Source organism: Indicator indicator, chromosome 9 (genome assembly GCF_027791375.1).
Source record: "Indicator indicator isolate 239-I01 chromosome 9, UM_Iind_1.1, whole genome shotgun sequence".
Classification (NCBI taxonomy): domain Eukaryota; kingdom Metazoa; phylum Chordata; class Aves; order Piciformes; family Indicatoridae; genus Indicator; species Indicator indicator.
Window position 1 is genome coordinate 33950178 of NC_072018.1, and position 18945 is coordinate 33969122.

The 18945-nt window shown below is 46.8% G+C and overlaps 1 protein-coding gene across 1 annotated transcript in view; it reads right to left on the reverse strand.

Moving 5' to 3' along the window:
* SLC24A3 (solute carrier family 24 member 3) overlaps positions 1-18945 on the reverse strand; it is a 73326-nt gene that overhangs the window by 14836 nt on the left and 39545 nt on the right. Inside the window, exons 5-11 of the mRNA XM_054383878.1 lie at positions 16157-16231; positions 10295-10320; positions 8653-8706; positions 6941-7074; positions 2586-2746; positions 1533-1809; positions 593-759 (exon numbers count right to left, since the gene is read on the reverse strand). Of these exons, the coding sequence (XP_054239853.1) occupies positions 593-759; positions 1533-1809; positions 2586-2746; positions 6941-7074; positions 8653-8706; positions 10295-10320; positions 16157-16231 (894 nt within the window). The remainder of the gene's footprint in view (positions 1-592; positions 760-1532; positions 1810-2585; positions 2747-6940; positions 7075-8652; positions 8707-10294; positions 10321-16156; positions 16232-18945) is intronic.

The following is an 18945-nucleotide window of genomic DNA, read 5'->3' on the forward strand; positions in this document are numbered from 1 at the left end:
ATTGCTGCAATCCTAACGAGGACACCTCACACTTTTCACCTACACATATGTAATGAGGCCTGCAGCAAGCCAACAGGCTCTGTGGCCCAGCCACTACACAAAACTCCCCTGTGAACAGGTCACCTATGCTTGGATTTCTTTGTGTCCATTTTTATGTATCCCCCTTCCACCTTCAGAATAATGAGATAGAATTAAGTTCCTATTGGCTAGAGTAGCTGTGCAAGAATTTGTCTGAATGTCCTGCTTTTGTTCATGCTGAGTTCAAGGTCCTACCACTCACAACTCTGTCTCTTCAGCTAGCATGCTCCAAGAAAAGGAAAAGCTAGCAGAGGTCAGATTCTTAGTAGCATCAGACCAAAAAAAAAAAATCTGGGTGAAATTCCAGCCCTGAACCAAGTTCAAAAGCCATGGATACTTGGCCCCTAATTTTCTTCTCTGCATGTGGACAGATCTAAAGCAAATGGAAGCAGACTTAGTGGTTCTTATCTAAAACTTTAACTATATAGAAATTTGTACACATCTCTCTAAGCTGACAGAACCTACTTTCTGTTGCCTGTCCCAGGCTGTGCTTTCTGCTTTAGCTGGTACATACCATCCACACCATCATGTAGGAGAAAGCTGCAATCCAGAGGGTAGAAGAAGCAAAGGTAACCATGAACCATTTTTCCAAGTGGGGTTTGTTACAGTTGGGCACTGTGAAGTACAGGACAAAACTCAATGGCCATGTGAAGAGCCACTTCAAGATTTCTATCTTGCCAGCTGTAAAACAAAAGAAAAAAAAAAGGGGGGTGAGGGGGTGGGAGGGGAAAGAATCATATTTCTTGTCTGTTTAGTCCAGAATGTTTTCATTTTAGGATAATAGGAACCTGGCACAAAGGAGATCTCCATCCCACAGGCACAGTGCTCAGCCACCTGAGGCACACACAAGTCACATAGCTGTTCTGACTCTAAGCCAGGAAGAGTGAGAAGACACTGTGGTTGTGCCTAGTTAACAGCAGCAATCAGGGGCATCCAGCACCTTCTTTTTTCCCTGCTCCACATCAGCAGTACCACTGCCTTGCCTCTGCTAGCACCGCACCTTAATGCTGAGGTAAGAGCACACTTCATTTCCCAACAAAGGCAAGGCCTAGACTCAGGAACATCTGACCTGCATTTTGGCATCTTGCCAGAAGCCCTTTCATCCTCAGCTTCCTCTGCAGTCAGCAGAGAAATAAAGATCTCCCCAGAGCATGACCCAGGTTTTGGGGGTTGGAATCACCCAGTGGAGATCACTGCCTCTCCCCTCTGACTGCAACAGCAGCACTGGGCCAACACATAAGCCACAGCAGAGGCACATGAAGCCCAGGAGTCTGTATCCTGAGAAGTCAGTTCCTCTTTGTCTTTTTACCTGCGAGCACAAACTACTCCACGAGGCGCAGGCTGATAGGAGCTCCCAGAACCACTTCTACCTCAACGCACACCTGCGATGCTTTCTGGCATACCCAAGCCGAGCTTTGCTTTGTGCAACAAGACAAACCCAAGAAGCTTCTTACTGGGTAGGTCAAAAGGTGTGTATGGCCCTTCTTGGTCATCGTCATCATCATCTTCCTCCTCTTCCTCATCGTTCTCGTTGTTCTCATTGTCCTCGTTCTCGTTCTCGGTCTCATTCCCAGCCTCGGCGATGTCCTCGTCCCGCCGCGTGCCGTTCACGCCCCGCTCGCCCGAGTTGCTGGGGCCTGTTCCGTTCTCCACCACGTGCTTGATAGGGATTTTGATTGCTACTTCTGACTCACCATTGGTGTAAGTCCTGCTGTTGATCAGCCTTTGTCTCTGTAAACACAGGCACAAAGTCTTGCTGAAAGACAGATTTCCTTTTTTAAGAGAAAGGAAGGGAAAGAGGAAGAAACGTGCTGAGTCCTTTAAAAAGGTGGCTTTAAATGCAGGTCTGAGGTGATACCTGACTGGGGATGGCCAGATAAATCTCACATACACAGCTTCTATAAGAGAAGAACCAGAGACTCCATGAGTGCTGCAAGACCAGGGTCAGACTAAGTGCAGACTCCATGGAGTATGATGTTATTAGAGAAGTGCAAGTGATACTCATGTCAGATGAATGCAGGGGGCACCTCCAGGTGCACCTAACAGCTACAGCTAACATAACCACAACTTGAAACTTGCTCTGCTAAAATCTCTGTGGGGACAGACAGATGATTTAGTCAAGTCAGTGTCAGAAGAATAAATCTGGGAAAGTGCTACTAGGGATTCAGAAGAGGACAAGAGCTCCAGAACTTGCCAGAAGAAATGTGTCAGTTCCATTTCAACCCAAACACTGCTGGAAAAAGCAAATTCAGAAGGAGAAAGGGAGTTGGGGGAAGATAAAATCCAGAAGGTGACAAGAGTTCCAGAAGTTTCCATAAGAAAAACAAGAGTTCCATTACAACCCAAACACTGCTAGAGGAAAAAGCAAATTCAGGAGGAAAAGGGAAAGTAGGGTGAGACAAAAGCCAAGAAGCAAATTCAGGAGGAGAAGCAGAGGTAGGGGGAGACAAAAGCCAAAAAGCAAATTCAGGAGGAGAAAGGGAGGTAGGGGGAGACCAAAGCCATACCTCATTGATCAGCATGCGGCTGGCCATGGAGAGCCGTGTTTTGGGAGGGAAGTGGCTGGTTATCATGATCCGGAGCCCAGCCTCAGAAAATGAAAGCTGGTGTGGGTAGGCAGACAGCAGCTCATCCACCATAATCACTGAGGCTTTACGGTGGAAGTTTCCTGCAGCCAAGAAAGAAAGAGAAATTGAGGTCTTCTGCCAGCGGTCTCCTCTCTTCCCCACCAGGCTCTCAGAATAACAAATGTGCAAGTTCCAGAAGTCCTTTTAAGAACCATTCCTTCAGCTGCTGTCATTCAAGAAGTGCCATCTCTGTCCTGAATTTCTGTCCTTACACACTCTCCATTTCTGCCTTTAAATGAGCTGGCAACACAGGACCTCCACTCATGCTCATTACAGAGAATTAAAGCTGCTCTGCACAGTTCATCATAGGGCTGCGTCAGGCAGATCACTGCTTCCACAGCAGCTGTTCTACCAAGGCAGAAAAAGTGCTGCAGGAAACCTGCATTAATTCCACTGTTAGCATCTGCACTTCTGGGAGGATACTGGCCTCACCCATCATTAACTGTACATGAGGGTGAGGAAATGGTCACATTGCCCCTGCAGGATACCAGTGCAAAAGCAAAGCAGGTTCCTGCGTCCTGGGATTGCAGCTCCTGGCTGGGAAGTGCCATCAAACCTGGCAGCAAGCTCATCTGCCAGTCTGGGGGGTGTAACCCATGGTGCAGGAGAAAAGGAGCAGGGAGACAGGAGCAGGTACCTGAATCACACTCCAGCTGAGGCACAGTGCCACTGTCTACTACCTCTGGGGTGGCAACAGTACCAGTGTCCATTCTTTCTACACCCAGATGCCACCTCTGGCTGTGAATTCCAGGCCAGAACTGGGACTCAGAAGCAGGGAAACCTGAGGTCTTCCCAGACACATCTGCTTGGGTTTATTAAAATCAGTGCTGAACACTGGCAAATGTTTCACAGCAAGGCTGTTTACTACCATCACTGTTAGTCTCACAGTAGATTATCTCTTCAGCTCTTTTTTTTTTTTTTTTTTTTTTTTTTCTGTTTGAGGTTTCCATGGATGAGGGTAGGCAAGTAGGGCCATCCATATTCAACAAAGTCAAAACACCCAGGCAACTTTTCCTTGTGGCTTTTTCCATGCTGGCATTTCCTGCATGGCACCTGGGGGAAACTTCCCCAAACACAGAAATCCTTCTGTTTGATTCTTTTTTTGGTCATCTGTTCAGAAAAGGCCTCAGAAAACAAAGCACAGTGTCTGAAACCCTCAGGCAACCCGTTGCAATGGGTGCTGTTTGTGCCCCCATGCTGCTGGCTGGTGTGCACAGCAGTGCCTCCCGCCTGCCTGGGCCTCCAGTGGCCCACTGCCAAGTAAACACAGGAACAATCTGCAAGAAAATGAAGCAATCCTTTCATCTTCCTTCCTCAGTCAGTTTAAGTAACACCAGTGTCCCAAACAAAGAAGTTACCAGCAGCTGAGCAATGTCATGCAAAGAAGCATTCTGGGGAGACTTACAGCAAATCTCACAGTCAGCACTGCCTCATTTGTGCACAATCCTTAGGCCAGTGGGTAAAACCTAGATGTCTAAGGCCTGAGTTTTGGCTGAGTTTTACCAGCCTAGCTTTACTGGTACAAACTGCTGTCACCTTGCCAGCACAGCTTTGCTGCTGAGAGCCCCAGGCTAAGGATAGCTGTTCCCATAGAACCAGCTTCACAGCATCACAGTACATTAGAGGTTGGAAGGGACCTCCAGAGATCATCAGGTCCAAGCCCCCTGCCAGAGCAGGATCACTTAGGGTAGTCTGCACAGGAATGCATCCAGCTGGGTTTTGAAAGTCTCCAGAGAAGGAGACTCCACAACCTCTCTGAGCAGCCAGTTCCAGGGCTCTGTCACCCTCATTGTAAAGAAGTTTCTCCTCATGTTGAGGTGAAATCTTCTATGTTCAAGCTTGAACCTGTTGTTTCTTGTTTTATTACTGTGCACCACTGAAAAGAGCCTGGCCCCCTCCACTTGACACCCACCCCTCAGATATTTATACACATTGATCAGATTCCCTCTCAGTCTTCTCAAGACTAAACAGCCCCAGGGACCTCAGGCTCTCTTCATAGGGGAGATGCTCAAGTCCTCTAATCATCCTCATGGCTCTGCTTCGGATTCTCTCCAGCAGGTCTCTGTCTCTCTTGAACTGGGGAGCTTCCTCAAATCAGTGTGCACAGCACCCGCAGAATTCTTCCCTCAGCAGTGGGGCAGTAAAATGATAGTTGGCCTCAACTCCAACAGTCTGCTGCTAGCAAATAAATCCATCTACATTTCATCTTTTGTTCCTTACATGACTATGTCTTGAAATCATTGCTTGAAGGAAGAGACACCTAATTGTGTTGATTTATTTTTGAAACAAAAAGGGCAGCCCCTCTGTAGTCAGAGACCAGGACTGCTTTGGGTAAGAGAGAGCTCCTTCTTGAGTCAAACCAGTGACAGGGATGGGATATGCTGTTCCTGGGGACAGGTGCATATAAATCCCAAGCAGTTTCTGCACACGTTTGTTGGCTGTTGTAAAGCTAAGCAAAAACTACAGATTAGCTTCCAAATGCATACATCGAGTACTGCTGCTGAGCCACAGGGCAGATGAATGTTTTTTCATTTTAATATGTGACTGTGACTCGAGTCATAGAATCACAGAATCATAGAATCAGTCAGGGTTGGAAGGGACCACAAGGATCACCTAGTTCCAACCTCCCTGCCATGGGCAGGGACACCTCACACTACATCAGGCTGGCCAGAGCCTCAACCAGCCTGGCCTTAAACACCTCCAGGGATGGGGCCTCAACCACCTCCCTGGACAACCCATTCCAGGCTCTCACCACTCTCATGGGGAAGAACTTCTTCCTCATGTCCAGTCTGAATGTCCCCACTCCCAGTGTAATGGGAGAAGATGTCAGCCAAAGTGAAATCCACCTGAAGATCATTTACATGGAAAAGTGGTGCAGGTTCAAGACAGCATGTGAAGGAAGAGCACGCTACCTGGACCAACACAGTCTCCATCAACCCCCCTTCCCCTTAGTGGAGGGAAGTGCACACGTGTTCTCAGTAAGGTTTTTGCCCCTGCTCACTTTATGTTGCTTTGGAATGGAGTTACATTTAACTGGAGGTACTGGATGCAAATTGGCATCTTCAGTGCACAGTAACAGCTCCTGCCAGAGGACCTAAAATGGCATGTCTGTAACTCTCTAAGTAGCCCCTGGGCAAGTCAGCATAAAGCTGCAGGAGTCCTTTCAGCCAGGCACTTGTCCAGCAGCATGAATTACCCAGAGGAGGCCTGAGCTGCCTCCAAGCAGCAAAGCAAGTAGTGGCTGCGGTCATCACACTGTGCCCCCAGGCACAGGAGCCCTGGGCATCTCACAGCAGGGTTAGAATCAGACTAGATTGTGATGGTTTGAAACTGTCTTTTTAATTTTTCCTTGCAAAGTTCAAAACAGAGAAAGTGAAAGAATGTAAATAAGTCACTATTGGGTGTAAGAAAGCAAAATAACGATTGTTCTAAACACTTCCATTGGATAGATAGAAATGTTTAAGAACTATTACCCAAAACAAAGTAGGCATTCTGCACATTCTGCGTTCGGCAGTGGGGGCAGTTGCTGGGCTGTCTGGCTGCTGTTTCTTCTTCTCTTCTGGCTGAAGATAACACACACTGACCTTGGCAGCTAAGTTAACAACTTTCTGCTCTAACTAAACTCTGCTTCTCTGTCCAGGGGGGTCTGGGGGGGGAAGCTCCTGGGAGAGGGAGGCCCCCTTTGGGAGGGTCCCCTTGGGGGGAAGCAAAGGGAGATCGATTGTGCTTTTTCTGTTGATTGTATATATTTGTGAATGTTGTGAATTTTGTATATTTGTACATATTCATTGCATTTCATTGTAGATTTTAGACTCTGCTTGTAAATACAGCTTTTCAATTGCTTCCAGACTGAGCTAGCCTGGTTATTGTCGGTGGGGGGGGGAATTTCAGCTCACACCGACACATAGATTTAGACTGGATATTAGAAAGAAATTCTTTACAGTGAGGGCAGTGAGACACTGGAACAGGTTGCCCAGGGAGGTCATAGGTGGCCCCACTCTGTTCAAAGCCAGGTTGCTGGGACCCTGAGTGGAGGGCATTCCCTGCCCATGTCAGGGGGCTTGAAACCAGATGATCTTCGATGGTCCCTTCCAACCCAAACCACTGCAGGAATCTCTGAAAAGGGCCAGCTCCCCACCTGTTTCATGGCTGGTGAGACAGAAGCAGTCCACATGACAAACTTGTACAGATTCAGAAGGATGCAAGCAAGCAAGGTGACTTACTGGAACAGTTACCTTTCTTTAGTAACACCACTGTGGCGTCGCAGTTGCTGCTGTCATCCATCTCTGTGTTGTTTGCCAAACCGTTCACCATATTGGCAGAGTTTTTGGTCTTCCTTTCGAACAGGTGATGTATGGTTGAGTTGTACCTGAGCAAAGGAAACAAACTCCAGATGGACATTTGCTTCTTCTAGGGGGATTTCTTGATGCTCTTGCCTGTCCTAGACTCATATTATGTGCGGTCCAACTATGGGAGGGAATAAAACCCCTCTGGTTTTACTGAAATCCAATCACAGTATGCCAGAACTTCAACTGAATTGCATACAATGCAATCTCTCCCTACCCAAAAGGCTGTGAAAGATACAAGACATGAATCCTAAATTCCACAGATGCTTATGTATTATGGGGAATTAATATTCTGTATAGCAAACAACAATTACTTGTCATCATTGATTTGGGTTTTTTTCCCTTCACATAATCATACCTGAGCATGAGCACTGTTTGACCTGTGAAGACCAACCCCAGACACACAAGCCCACAGGCTAAGTTCTGTCTCAGCTTTAGGAAGAAAATAATAATAACCTTTGTTTTTTATTTTATTTAGAGTAGCCAAGAGCTGTCACAAACAGGAGCAAAGTATCTCACCACGATACTCAAAGGCAAGGGCATACCACTGTCAACACCTGGCTGAGGTCCCTCACCAAGGCCAACAACCTCTGCAGGTATATCCAACCAGGTCTGAAACATCTGTTTACACTGCAGCACTGCTTTCAGGAAAAAAAAAATAATAAATCCCTTGTAGATTCAAACATTACCAATGTCTGTTCTGCTGGTTGGTTAGCTGTTGCAAGGTTGGAGCTACCTGACATATTAAAGCTTCTCCTCATTAGCAAGGAGATGAATTCTGCCTTGTGTTCCCCTCATCCCAGCCTGTTTTGCTGTTCTCACTGAGAATTGTGCTCTCACAATATTTAATCTACTCATCATTTCAAAACAAATCTCTGCTCTTACTTGTTGAGACAAGACCACTGGTGTGCTTGGCAGCTGGTAGGTTTTGTTGAATGTTCCAGTTTAAAGTTGGGTTTCCTTTCCACCAGCTTTTAAAAACAAGGCAGAAAGAGGGGAACCAAACAGCAGAACAGACCTGCTTTGCTAGCATGAAATTACGTGAAAGAACTTCCACAGCTCAGATGCTCAGAAAAATCAATGTTGACTGTGCTGGAGTTTTAGGCCTGGGTTTCCAAGCAAGCAAGAACAAATTGCAGTAGAGTTCTGCACCCATAAAAAGTAGACTGGAATCTCCTGTGTGTTTATTTCTTATTAAGGACACTCCTAAAGTCAGAAAAAGCTGCTTTAGTGGTAATCAGGGACAGATTCAGTTGTCTGCTCTGCTCTGCACAGACTTGCTGCATTAGCCATGGTTGGTTCACACAGGGTGAGATCCAGAAAGCACCACCCACCTTTAGAAGTCTGATCCTCAGGTCTGTACTACAGGGATAAGCAGCCTCTTCCTGACTCCTCAGGTAATTACAGGTATGTACATAGCAGGGCAAGATGCTCTAAGCCCTGCTGCAGGAGGTGGTGCTGGCATACAAGCTGGGTGATGCAGTGGAAGCCCTGCCCACAGCCTGAATTGGCTCTTGAATTACCTTCACAATCTCTGGAAAAGCTCTGGAGCAGGAGGAGCCTTACGTGATCTAAACAAACCGAGGGCACATTTGACTTACTTCATGATGATGATGTAGATGATGTACATCAGCACCAAGACCAAGGACTCCCACCTGTGAACCAGAGTGGCACAGAGAACACATCAGAGCAGGACACAGCAGCCTGCAGCTCAAATTCAGCCATTCCCCAGCTCTCACACCACAAACTGCTGAAAAGGCTTTGACCCTCCTGGGCTAGTTTTGCACACCTCTAGAGAGGGAGATACATAAAGAAGTGGCTCACAGCCCCATGTGTGATGCCTCCTTTGTATTTCACCTGGCCAAATGAACCCATCAGCTAGGAACAAGTGACTAAACCCAGAAGGTCAGTGAACAAATTGCACACCCATGAGTACCAACACTTCTGTAAGGACAATACCTGGTGGAGGCTGTGGCAATGGAAGGGGAGCAGCCATCCTGTTCTGCCTTCATAGGTGCAAAGCAGGTTGCTGAGCTTTTTAAGCATGCTACGACATTGACCATGCCTAGACAACCCAAACAAGGAGCAGCTACTCTTTTACTACTCCTGCTGCATAACCAGAGAGAATGCAGCAGGCAGCAGCTCAGACCACTGACTAGATACTGTCAGGAGTGTTCTGCACAGTTTCTGTGCCAAACTAATGAAATTTGCATGAAAACAAAATAGAATCTGACTTTTACAACCGGTTTCTAGGTAGTCATTTTCATTTGACCAAAATGCTGGTTTATGGACAGTTCCATAGGGCAAACTTCTAGTCTTTGTGGAACTCATCCATTACCAGATTGCTGTCTAGTAAAACTCAAAGGCTGATTTCACCTTAAGGATTCTGAGCCTAACCATATCAAAAGCCATTCCCTGCTTCTGGCAGCTCAACAGCCAGCTTTGGCACTGATGTGTTTTAGTCAAAGGGCACAGTCAAATACAGTTGGGCCTCAAGGCAATTTTAGTTTAAAGAAACCCCAACAAACCCAAGGAAAACAAGCCATTGCAAAACTTGGTGTTTCAGAAATCCTTCTCTGAAATGACACAGAAATCCCCCAGTGAGAACAAGATTATGAAAACATGCAACCCGAAGAGCCTGACTCCCTCTAGTGCTTGTAATCCAAATAATCCTGGCTGTGAGTGAAATCAAAGCTACCACTGTCACTCCACCAGCCCTCAGAGGTGCTGAAAACAAAATCATGAAAGCAAAACAACTAAAAAGTACACTTTGAGAAGTATTTGCAAGCCCTCTAAGCCTACCATACCAACATTTAAGCACACTCATGAGGATATTAACTTTTATTTTTCCTTTCTTTCTTTCAACCAGTCAGTCTCTCTTGAATATTGCTCCTGTTTTTCAAATTATTAAGAATCCAAATATCAGAACACAGTTATTTAGGACTGCTTGGCTGGCTCTTTCCATTCCCTGGCAGCTGACAACTGTGGCATCCCAGCAGCAGTCTGTGCCCTTGCTGAACACATCACCATCCCCAGGCTGCTGCAGAGTGGGCAGAGGGTACCTGCTACTTCCACTTTAGCAGACAACAGTCTGAGTGATGCCCACCTAAGGTTTCCTCTCTAGCTCAGAACATGAGTTATTCCAGCCCATCTAGGACTTTTTAGCTTTCCCCCTCCTCTCCTGATGAACCCCCCACTTTTGTGGTAAGACAAAAAAAAAAAAATGAAAAGGGATTCACTTACCAGGAAACTTTTTCATCATAAATAAACTGTGGAGAAAAAGGTTAGAAATAGGCATGTTATACACAAAATCACTGTGGGAAACAGCTTAGCACCTGCCTAAGGGGACAGAGCAGGGAGAACAACCCAGGGCTCAGGGCAATTGCATTAAGTTCTGATCTGTTTTAGTACTGTTCTCCTGCTCAGCCTTTGAACTTTTCAATCTTTAGTTTCTCTCACTTCAGAAGGGCAGATACTCCTTGTGTACCAGGGGCTGTTGTAGCAGGGAAGCAGAAGTGGTTAGAGAGAAAGCAGAAGCGAGTCAGAGAAGGGGCTGTACCTGCCTCTGAACTGCATGTGTGGTCTCAGCAGAGACACAAACGCTTCCCCTGACCCATTCTTTGGTAGTAACTGGGCAAGCAGTTCACAGCTTTACAGCCAGCTCCATGGTGGTGTGAAATTTTGCTGGGTGAAAACTGGGCGTGATTCCCCTGAGATCTAACGTGCTCACCATGCCAGCTGGCTTTAGGTACAGTGGCAGTCATGAGCACACCTGCAGAGGGACAGCAAAGCCTTCAGAACAGTACTGTGCAAGCCTCCTTGGGAAAGCAGCATCTCTTCCTGCGAGTGTAAGATGCTCCATGCTGGGGAAGAGACAAGGCTGTGCCAGAGAGGAGAAGGGTGTCTGCCTGTCCATGCCTGGGTTTGGAAGGAGGTGACCGGCAGATGGCTGCAGTGCTCTGCAGCTGGGCCCTTCCCCAGCCCAGCTCCAGCACCACTGCCTGCGGCACTGGGAGCGGACGGGGCCAGGCAACAGTCCTGTGCCTCCACTTCTCCTTCCATATCAGATGCCCAGGGTGCCCAGGAAGGCCAGCCAGGCCTGTGCCCAGGTTGCCCAGGATGGCCAGCCATCCATGGCAGTGTGGGGCCCCTCTGGGAGGCTGGAGCTGGTCTGGCTCACAGCACCCTGCAGCCCGTGGGTTCTGCCCATCAGTCTTGGTGAGAAGCCCCTTTTCCATCTGTCCTTCCAAAGCACCTGCTGCTTTCAGCCCCAGACTGTGCAGAGGTCTTGGTTGCATCACACCAAAGAAAAGGGAAGGAAAGGGAATGAGCCTCTGGAAACACAGGGAAACCCTTCCTATCAGCTGTATTACCTGTAAAGAGCAACTTCTGCCTGCCAGCCAGCACCAAGCAAAAGCTACGCTGGTTACTGGAAGAAAACCTGACCACAAAACGTTCAGAATGTTGCAAGTTACAGGTCCCAGTCAGCCTGACCTAACCTGACAAAGGCTGTGTCAGGTTACAGTGTGTTGGTGTGATGGGACATGAAAGCCTGGGCATTGACCTTTGTGACAGAAAACAGCACCCCTCCCACTTCTTGTCACTAATGGCTCAGGTCACCTCCCTTCGAGTTAAGATACATAAGCATCTTCTTCCTTTCAAGGGAAGTAAGGAGGAAGTAATGAGGGTGGTAAAATACTGGAACAGGTTTTCCAGGGATGTGGTTGAGGCCCTGGTCCCTGGAGACACACAAGAGGAGACTCAATGTGGCCCTGGGCAGCCTGATGGAGTTGGAGGTGTCCATGCTGACTGCAGATGGATTGGACACGATGACCTTTGAGGGTCCCTTCCAACCCAATGCAATTTGTGAATCTGTGAAATTGTAAGGAGTAACAGTTTTGTTGAGCTCTACAAGAGAACAAGAAAGCTTTGTACTGTTATTTTAACAAATAAATCACAGGGCTGAACCGAGGTGAGGCAGGCACAGGAAGGGTGCTTTACCCACTTCTAATCTCTCAAATGGCCTGAAGCACCAAACAGATAAGTTTATACTGCTTTGCTGTTTATTACTGCAGCACTGCAATTCCTTTGCTGGTGGAAACAGAAGGAGACAAAGCCATATTGATTTACCTGGCAGAATATCAAGCTTTTTAAAGTGGCTGAATCTCCTCTCAGGTGTATTTATAATTAGAAAAGACACCAGTGCAGCTCAGCTTTTAATACAGCACCAGAAGCTGCTGTTCAAGTTACTGTGAGAGCACCCTTCTACAAGCAGTATCACATCCCTCAAGGAAGATGACAGTTTCAGCTTCAGCAAAGCCTCAATGCCCTGATATGGCAAATTCTCCCTATATGGCAAAGTACTGAAGAGCCTTCTAAAATCTAAGGCACACAGAAGTCTAACAAAGGAGCAACACATATGTGTTGCTATGCTCTACGTGGTTTGTCTCCCAGCTGAGCCACCAGGGACCACAGAGTCAGTGTTTGGATAACAATGTCCTGCCACCTGAATTTGATTCTGCCTAAAAAGGATAGGAAAGATCCCAGCCACTGTGAAGCCAGGGGTCCCTGGGTGAGTGAAGGGGAGGAGAAACTTCCTAAACTGAAGCAATGTTTGACTCTGAAAGGAGAAATCCTCATTTGCCATCAACTGGGGAGCAATATTGCATATAAAAGGGTTGCTAAATCCACTAAAAGCTAAATCTTTAACAACTGAAAATGGTTTCCTTTCCTCCCATCTTTCTCTTTTTTTTTTCCCCTCACAGGTGTTCAAAAATAATTTGCAGTGATTGATGTGGAGTAAGGCTGAAGAGAAGTGGGACATGTTTCACATCTCCCAAGCCACAATTAGCCACGTAGTGCTGTACCATGGGAGTAAGACTTCTGGCCATGTCTTCAAGCCTCCACTAATGTCTGGAGTTGCACAGTCCTGCTGCCTGAAGGACCCTGAACCTCATGGCTGGTGAGATGAACAGAACAGAGGCCAATACATCTGGAGAGAAGTTAACTCAAAGCTTGGGGTGGGGGAGGGGGAAAATAACAATATCCTGATATTATGAGGTATATTCCTCCCCCAAAAAAAGAACTTTGCAATTCTGTAATTACAATTTATACATAAATTATGTGTAGGAGAGAAGTCTTAAGGATTACAGAGCTGTCTGTTCAATGAGCCATACAACTGTCTATGTTTAGCCTGCACCTGGGGCTAACCTGTAGAAGTTGCCCTATCACCCACTGATCCCATTCCATCAGAGAAAGGGGAGCAGGAAAAGTAGAGGAGACCCAGAAGCTGATATGAAAACTGATTCAATGAAACAGCCAAACTGTAACAGAGTAGTAGTAAAGTGCACAAAGTTATACTTGGCCCAGCAAATGTGCAGATGTCACAATAAACAGGAAAGAGTCCTCAGGAGCAGCAGGTGTGTGAGCCCTGCCAGGGATAAGGAGGATAAGGAAGAGGAGGTGCAGGATCAGAAGACACCCAAGCAAGAACAGGAGCCCCCCCTCGTCCTCAATAAATTTACTTATACTGAGAGTGATGTTTATGGGATGGGATTCCCCTGTAGCCAGCTTGACATGGTGCCCCTGGCTGATTCCAAACTGCTCATGACCTGCAGACCATGGCTGGCATATGATTTTTGTCCCATGAAACCAGGACAACAACCTTCTCATTGCATAGAGACCCAGCTAGGAACTGCAGGAGTGTACTAGACACAATACCATGGAGAATGGTTCTCAACATCCTGAAGCAGCTGACAAGCACAAGGCTGAAGCAGCCATGAGAAAATCTTGCCTTGCTTGAAAAATTAAAACCAGGACAGATTCAACAGATTGTTTGTTTTTCTTTTTAACTTGTTTGCCACCACACAATAAAGGAAATCCCCAACCCAAACAACAGGAGGCTGAATGCCAGGCACTGCCCAGATCTCTGCTTCCTGGGGATTAAGTGAGGAGAATGCCTGCTAGATGTCTTCAAGCTCATGCAATGTCATTTATTAAAATCAGTGTGGCAAAGTTTGTCATTTAGAAACACTTTTTGGTATGAGGTTGCTGTCAAAACAACCCAAATTTTTTTTTGTTTTGCAGCTCATTGCTAATAATTATGTAGAAAGATTATTTTTTATCAGGTGCAAAAAGGCTGACCTTGCAGTATGCAGAATGCAAGTACCAACAGGCTGAGGCAAACCCAGCTACAGGCCTTTGCACCTACAGAACATGGATGGTACAGAGGCATGTGCAGGATGAAGGCAAACCACACTGTGGAAACTGCCACTAATAAAAGCAGCACAAACTTCAGAAGCACAAGTGTTAGACTTCTGACTCTAAAATTCCCTCCTTGCTTACTTATGGAAGTTAACCTCACAAAACCACTCTTCCTTTCTTAGAGAATTTAGGGTCCCAGACTGTCCTGAAGGGTCAAACCCCCAAACATGCCCTACCCCAGACCATGGGCTAAGCATCTACAAATGTGCTAACCTGGACAGTTCCTGGGGTCCAGATGGCCAAGGTAAATGTCTAGCACATGTGATTAACATTGTAAGCACCCCTGAATGTGCATTCCTGGACACTTGCCGGGGTCCAGATAAACATGTACCACATGTAATTAACTTTGGAACACAGCTGTGAATTGTGTGTGCCCCTGGCCATGTCTGGATAGGCCCCATCCTAGAGGTCCAGTTATCAGGGTTCTGTGTTACCAAAGGGCATTAACTGTCTTGGGACAGTGTTTAAACCAGCCAAGAAGTCAGGCAGCTTGCCTTGTTCTCACTCAGCCAGCAACAAGAGCCAAACTGCTGCCTGAGTAGCAGCTGAAGAACCTGCTCTAGCAGACCAACAACTTCACCCAGGCCTTGCACCTGGACCAAGGCAGAAAGGGGAAAAGCTCCAAGGGAACTGAATCCCAGAAGAGGCTACAGCCCAGTGACTGGACATGACAAGAGAGAGGCCCCTTAGCCCTCTCTGAGCCAAGGACTGCTCAACTTATAGCCACAGCATCTGGAAGATACCAGACAGAGGAGCAAGTGCTGAGTCCCTGGCCAATCTGCCACGGAATCCTGTTTGGGGGAAACCCACAGCTCACAGCACCTGTATGGCCAGTTGGAATTGCTCTATTGGAAAGGTTAGATCTGGGCTTAAATCATTGCACTGTCTTTAGATGTGGAGTGTAAAACCCACAAGGAAAGAATTGAACCTGTGGATACATTTTGTAAATAAGTTACAGTAGAGTCTGAAGATATTGCTGCCAGGAAGTATCAATTATAAAAGATATAAAAACATTCTTTTTTTTTTTATTACACAGACTAGGCAGGGGGGAAAAAAAGGGAAAGTAGCAACTGTTACCATGAAACCCAATTTTTACACTTCCTGGCATTGGTTGCAAAGGTGATGCTAAACTGATAGCAGTGTCTTCACCCAAACACTTTGGTTGTTTCTTTTTTTTTTTTTTTTTTACTGAATAGCCCAGTTCTGAGACGTTTGGAGTACTTACTGAGCTTGATGAAAGCTGGAATAGCAGCAGCATTAAGAGCTACTGAAACTGTGGCTTTCATTAAAGGATCTACTCTGCTAGTGTCCCCTGAACAAGAGGTGTCCCAATTATGTGTGGAAAGCCAAACTTTAATGTTTTGTAAGATCTCTTTCCTCTGGACACAAGTCCTGCCTCCTTACAGGTCAGTTAGAAGGTCAGTTACAGGTCAGTTTAGGAGGCTGTGAGGGTCACTGTCAGGACAGGACTGACCAACACACCCACTCCAGAGCTGGTGGGGGAGCTGGTGGGGGAGCTGGTGGGGGAGCTGGAGAAGTGCAGTGCCCCAATCCCAGCGCAGCTGCAGGGTGCAGAGCTGAAACTCCCAGCTCCAGCTCCAGCTGGACTGGGGCACTGCACTTCTCCCCTCTTACAGCTTGGGGCTCTCCAGACATTCCTTGATCTCCTAACCTTGTGACAAGCTTTCCTACAGAGATCAGAAGTAAATTTTTCCTCAAGCACAAAACTACTGGAGCTAGGATCTTAGCTACAAGACCATGCTTTCCTTAAGCAGGTTCCCTTTAGAGGTGGCAGTAGACACATGGTGGCCTCCCACAGAAGAGTAACATTCAAAAACTTACCACAATGAGTGCAACAACTGACAGTGTATAGTAGATTGAATCCCTCAAGAGACTCCACGATGACAGTGCAACCACCTGGGAAAACAGGCAAAGAGAGGCTGTCAGCCAGGCTCTCACCAGCATGACTGCCACACTTCACAGTGTGTGCCAAAGATAAGCCCATGACAACTCTGTGTGAGCTGTCCCCACGCCACTAGGACACAGAGGAGACCCAAGCCAGGAACAGCTCTGGCTTTCTGCAGCTGCTGGAGCAACAGGGAGAAGGGGCACAGCAAACCTGAGGAGTGAAAGCTGTAAGGTCACAGCAGATTACTTCCATGCAGTCACAGACCTGCTAAATCACACCAGTGCTGTCAAAGCCAAGCAAAGGTGAATCAGGTCCCAAGGACTGTAGATGACAAAGAGGTTTCCCACGAGCTCAGCAAGCTGTCTGATACTCTCTTCTCCTGAAGGCCCTGCTGTACACAGTGGGCTCTGCAGCAGCAGTCCCAGGTCTGGCTGTGTGCTGCAGCCAGAGCCTGCAGGTGCTGCTGCAGTCAAGGCAGCAGGAAGGGACTCAGCCTTACAAGCAGGACCCCTCTGTGCTGATGCTCAGCAACGAGTGAAGAACAGTCACAGAGGATGAACAGCCCTGTTCAGTCTCTGGGACAGGACACCACCACCCAACTCATGTTTGCATCTGTTTCTTCTATTAATTTTTCCCAGTGTGGGACTTCTGCCTTCCTTGGGAGAGAAAACCACCTGGAGAATCTGAGCAAGAGTGCAATGCATGCAATGGTCCAGTAGGCAGGAGAGCACCAGTCCCCAGCTGCTGCCTAGCAATGTGGGTCCTCCTTATTGTCCTGCAGCCACACAACCACCTCCACCTGTGTCCTGCTGCTGGCATCACACCCTAGGTTTCCAGGAAGTTTAGACTGCTGGGTGATGGGCTTGTTCTTGCTAGAACTCTCAAATTCACCCATGCTGACTCATTCATGGGAGGTTAACCTGAGCAACAGAAGTCACACTGCAAAACAAAAGCCTGACAGCACAGAGCAGCCAGATCCCCAGTGTGCTGCTAGCCTGAACCTCTGCAGGAGGTTGTCCGTTGATGGCTATCACTACAGCTCCATGTGTGTTGGCACAGCTTTTAGGACAAATACTCAAGTTAACACTCCAGAAAAATCATTCAAAAGAAAACCCAGGAATGTATATGCAACAGAAAAGAATTGCTGTGCAGTTCACTTCACTTGACAGGTAAACGAGATTGTGGGCTGAAGGAGCCTACAATTCAGAAGCCAGGAAAAGAAATATATCAGTGAATAAATTAGCCTTTAACACCATTAGTGGTGTTCTAAAGGGCAGATTAAAAGCAGTCATGTGTTGTTAGCATTTTCAGGGTATTTTGTGCAGACTCAGTAGAAGCTTCTCCTCGGATCTTTATTTCTCAAAGATTCTCTCAAAAATCATTATTTTCTTTTATTACATTTTATTTTCTGAAGTGCATTTCAAACCCTGTGGGTTTACACCTTCCACAGGTGTAAATCACAAGAAGGCAGATGGGAGATGACTGATTTACATTGTTTTGCATCTGGCTGCTGAGTGCATAAATGACTTTTTTTTTTTTTTTACCACGTACTCCAGTCATGCTTGTGCATGAATCCAGTTAAACAAACAGTAAGTTCATTTTCATTTCTATGATATCTAAAGGAAGGTCCTATTTCAGAATGCTAGCAAAAATATTTTCCCAGATTTCTCTGCACCTTAACTCTTGCAACACTGGAATTTTCCAGAACTGTAGGCAAAGCAAACGCTGTAGGGAGATACTGCCCATCATACTTAAACATCCCTGCAGCCTCCTGCTGCTACAGCTTTTTAAAGAGGATGTACTTTATGCCAGTGTAAAGTCTCTTTATGCTACCATTGACATGCAAGAAACTCCTATCTGAAATAAAAAAGCAGTGCCTTTGAAGTCCTTGAGGCAGATGAGATTTATACCAGCTGACAATACCTTTCAATGCACGTAGGGATAGACGAATGGAGATGCTTTATGATGGAAATTTCCCAATGCAGAAACCTGCAGTTGGCTTCATGGTTCTATTCAGCAATCCTTAATTAAATCTCACATCTTAGAGATAGCAGGCCCCTTCATTTTGATCGAGCAATTTTCATAAGAGAGTTTGTAACATGATTTGACATTGTTGCACTGAGCTTTTATCATGCTGCTTAAGGTACTGGAGTACTGTGTGCAGGTCTGGAAGTCCTCAGTGTAGGAAGGACATGGACCTGATGGAGAGGGTCCAGAGGAGGGTGACAAAAATAATCAGGGGGTTGGAGCAGCTCTGCTACAAGGACAGGCTGAGGGAGCTGGGGGTGTTCAGCCTGGAGAAGAGGAAGGTCCAGGGAGACCTAATAGCAGCCTGCCAGTACCTGAAGGGGGCTAGGGGAAGGATGGAGAGAGACTGTTTACAAAGGCCTGCAGTGACAGGACAAGGGGCAATGGCTTCAAACTAGAGAAGAGCAGATTTAGATTGGATATCAGGAAGAAGTTCTTCACTATGAGGGTGGTGGAACACTGCAACAGGTTGCCCAGGGAGGTGGTTGAGGTCCCTTCCCTAGAAATATTCAAGGTAAGACTCAATGAGGCCCTGGGCAACCTGATCTAGCTGGAGATGTGCCTGCTGACTGTGGGGAGGTCAGACTGGATGACCTTTCCAGGTCCCCTTCAGCCTGGACCATTCTATGATACTGTGAAGGTCCCATGCACTTTTCTCAGCTGGTGGGGATTTTATAGCTGCAAATCTAAGCTC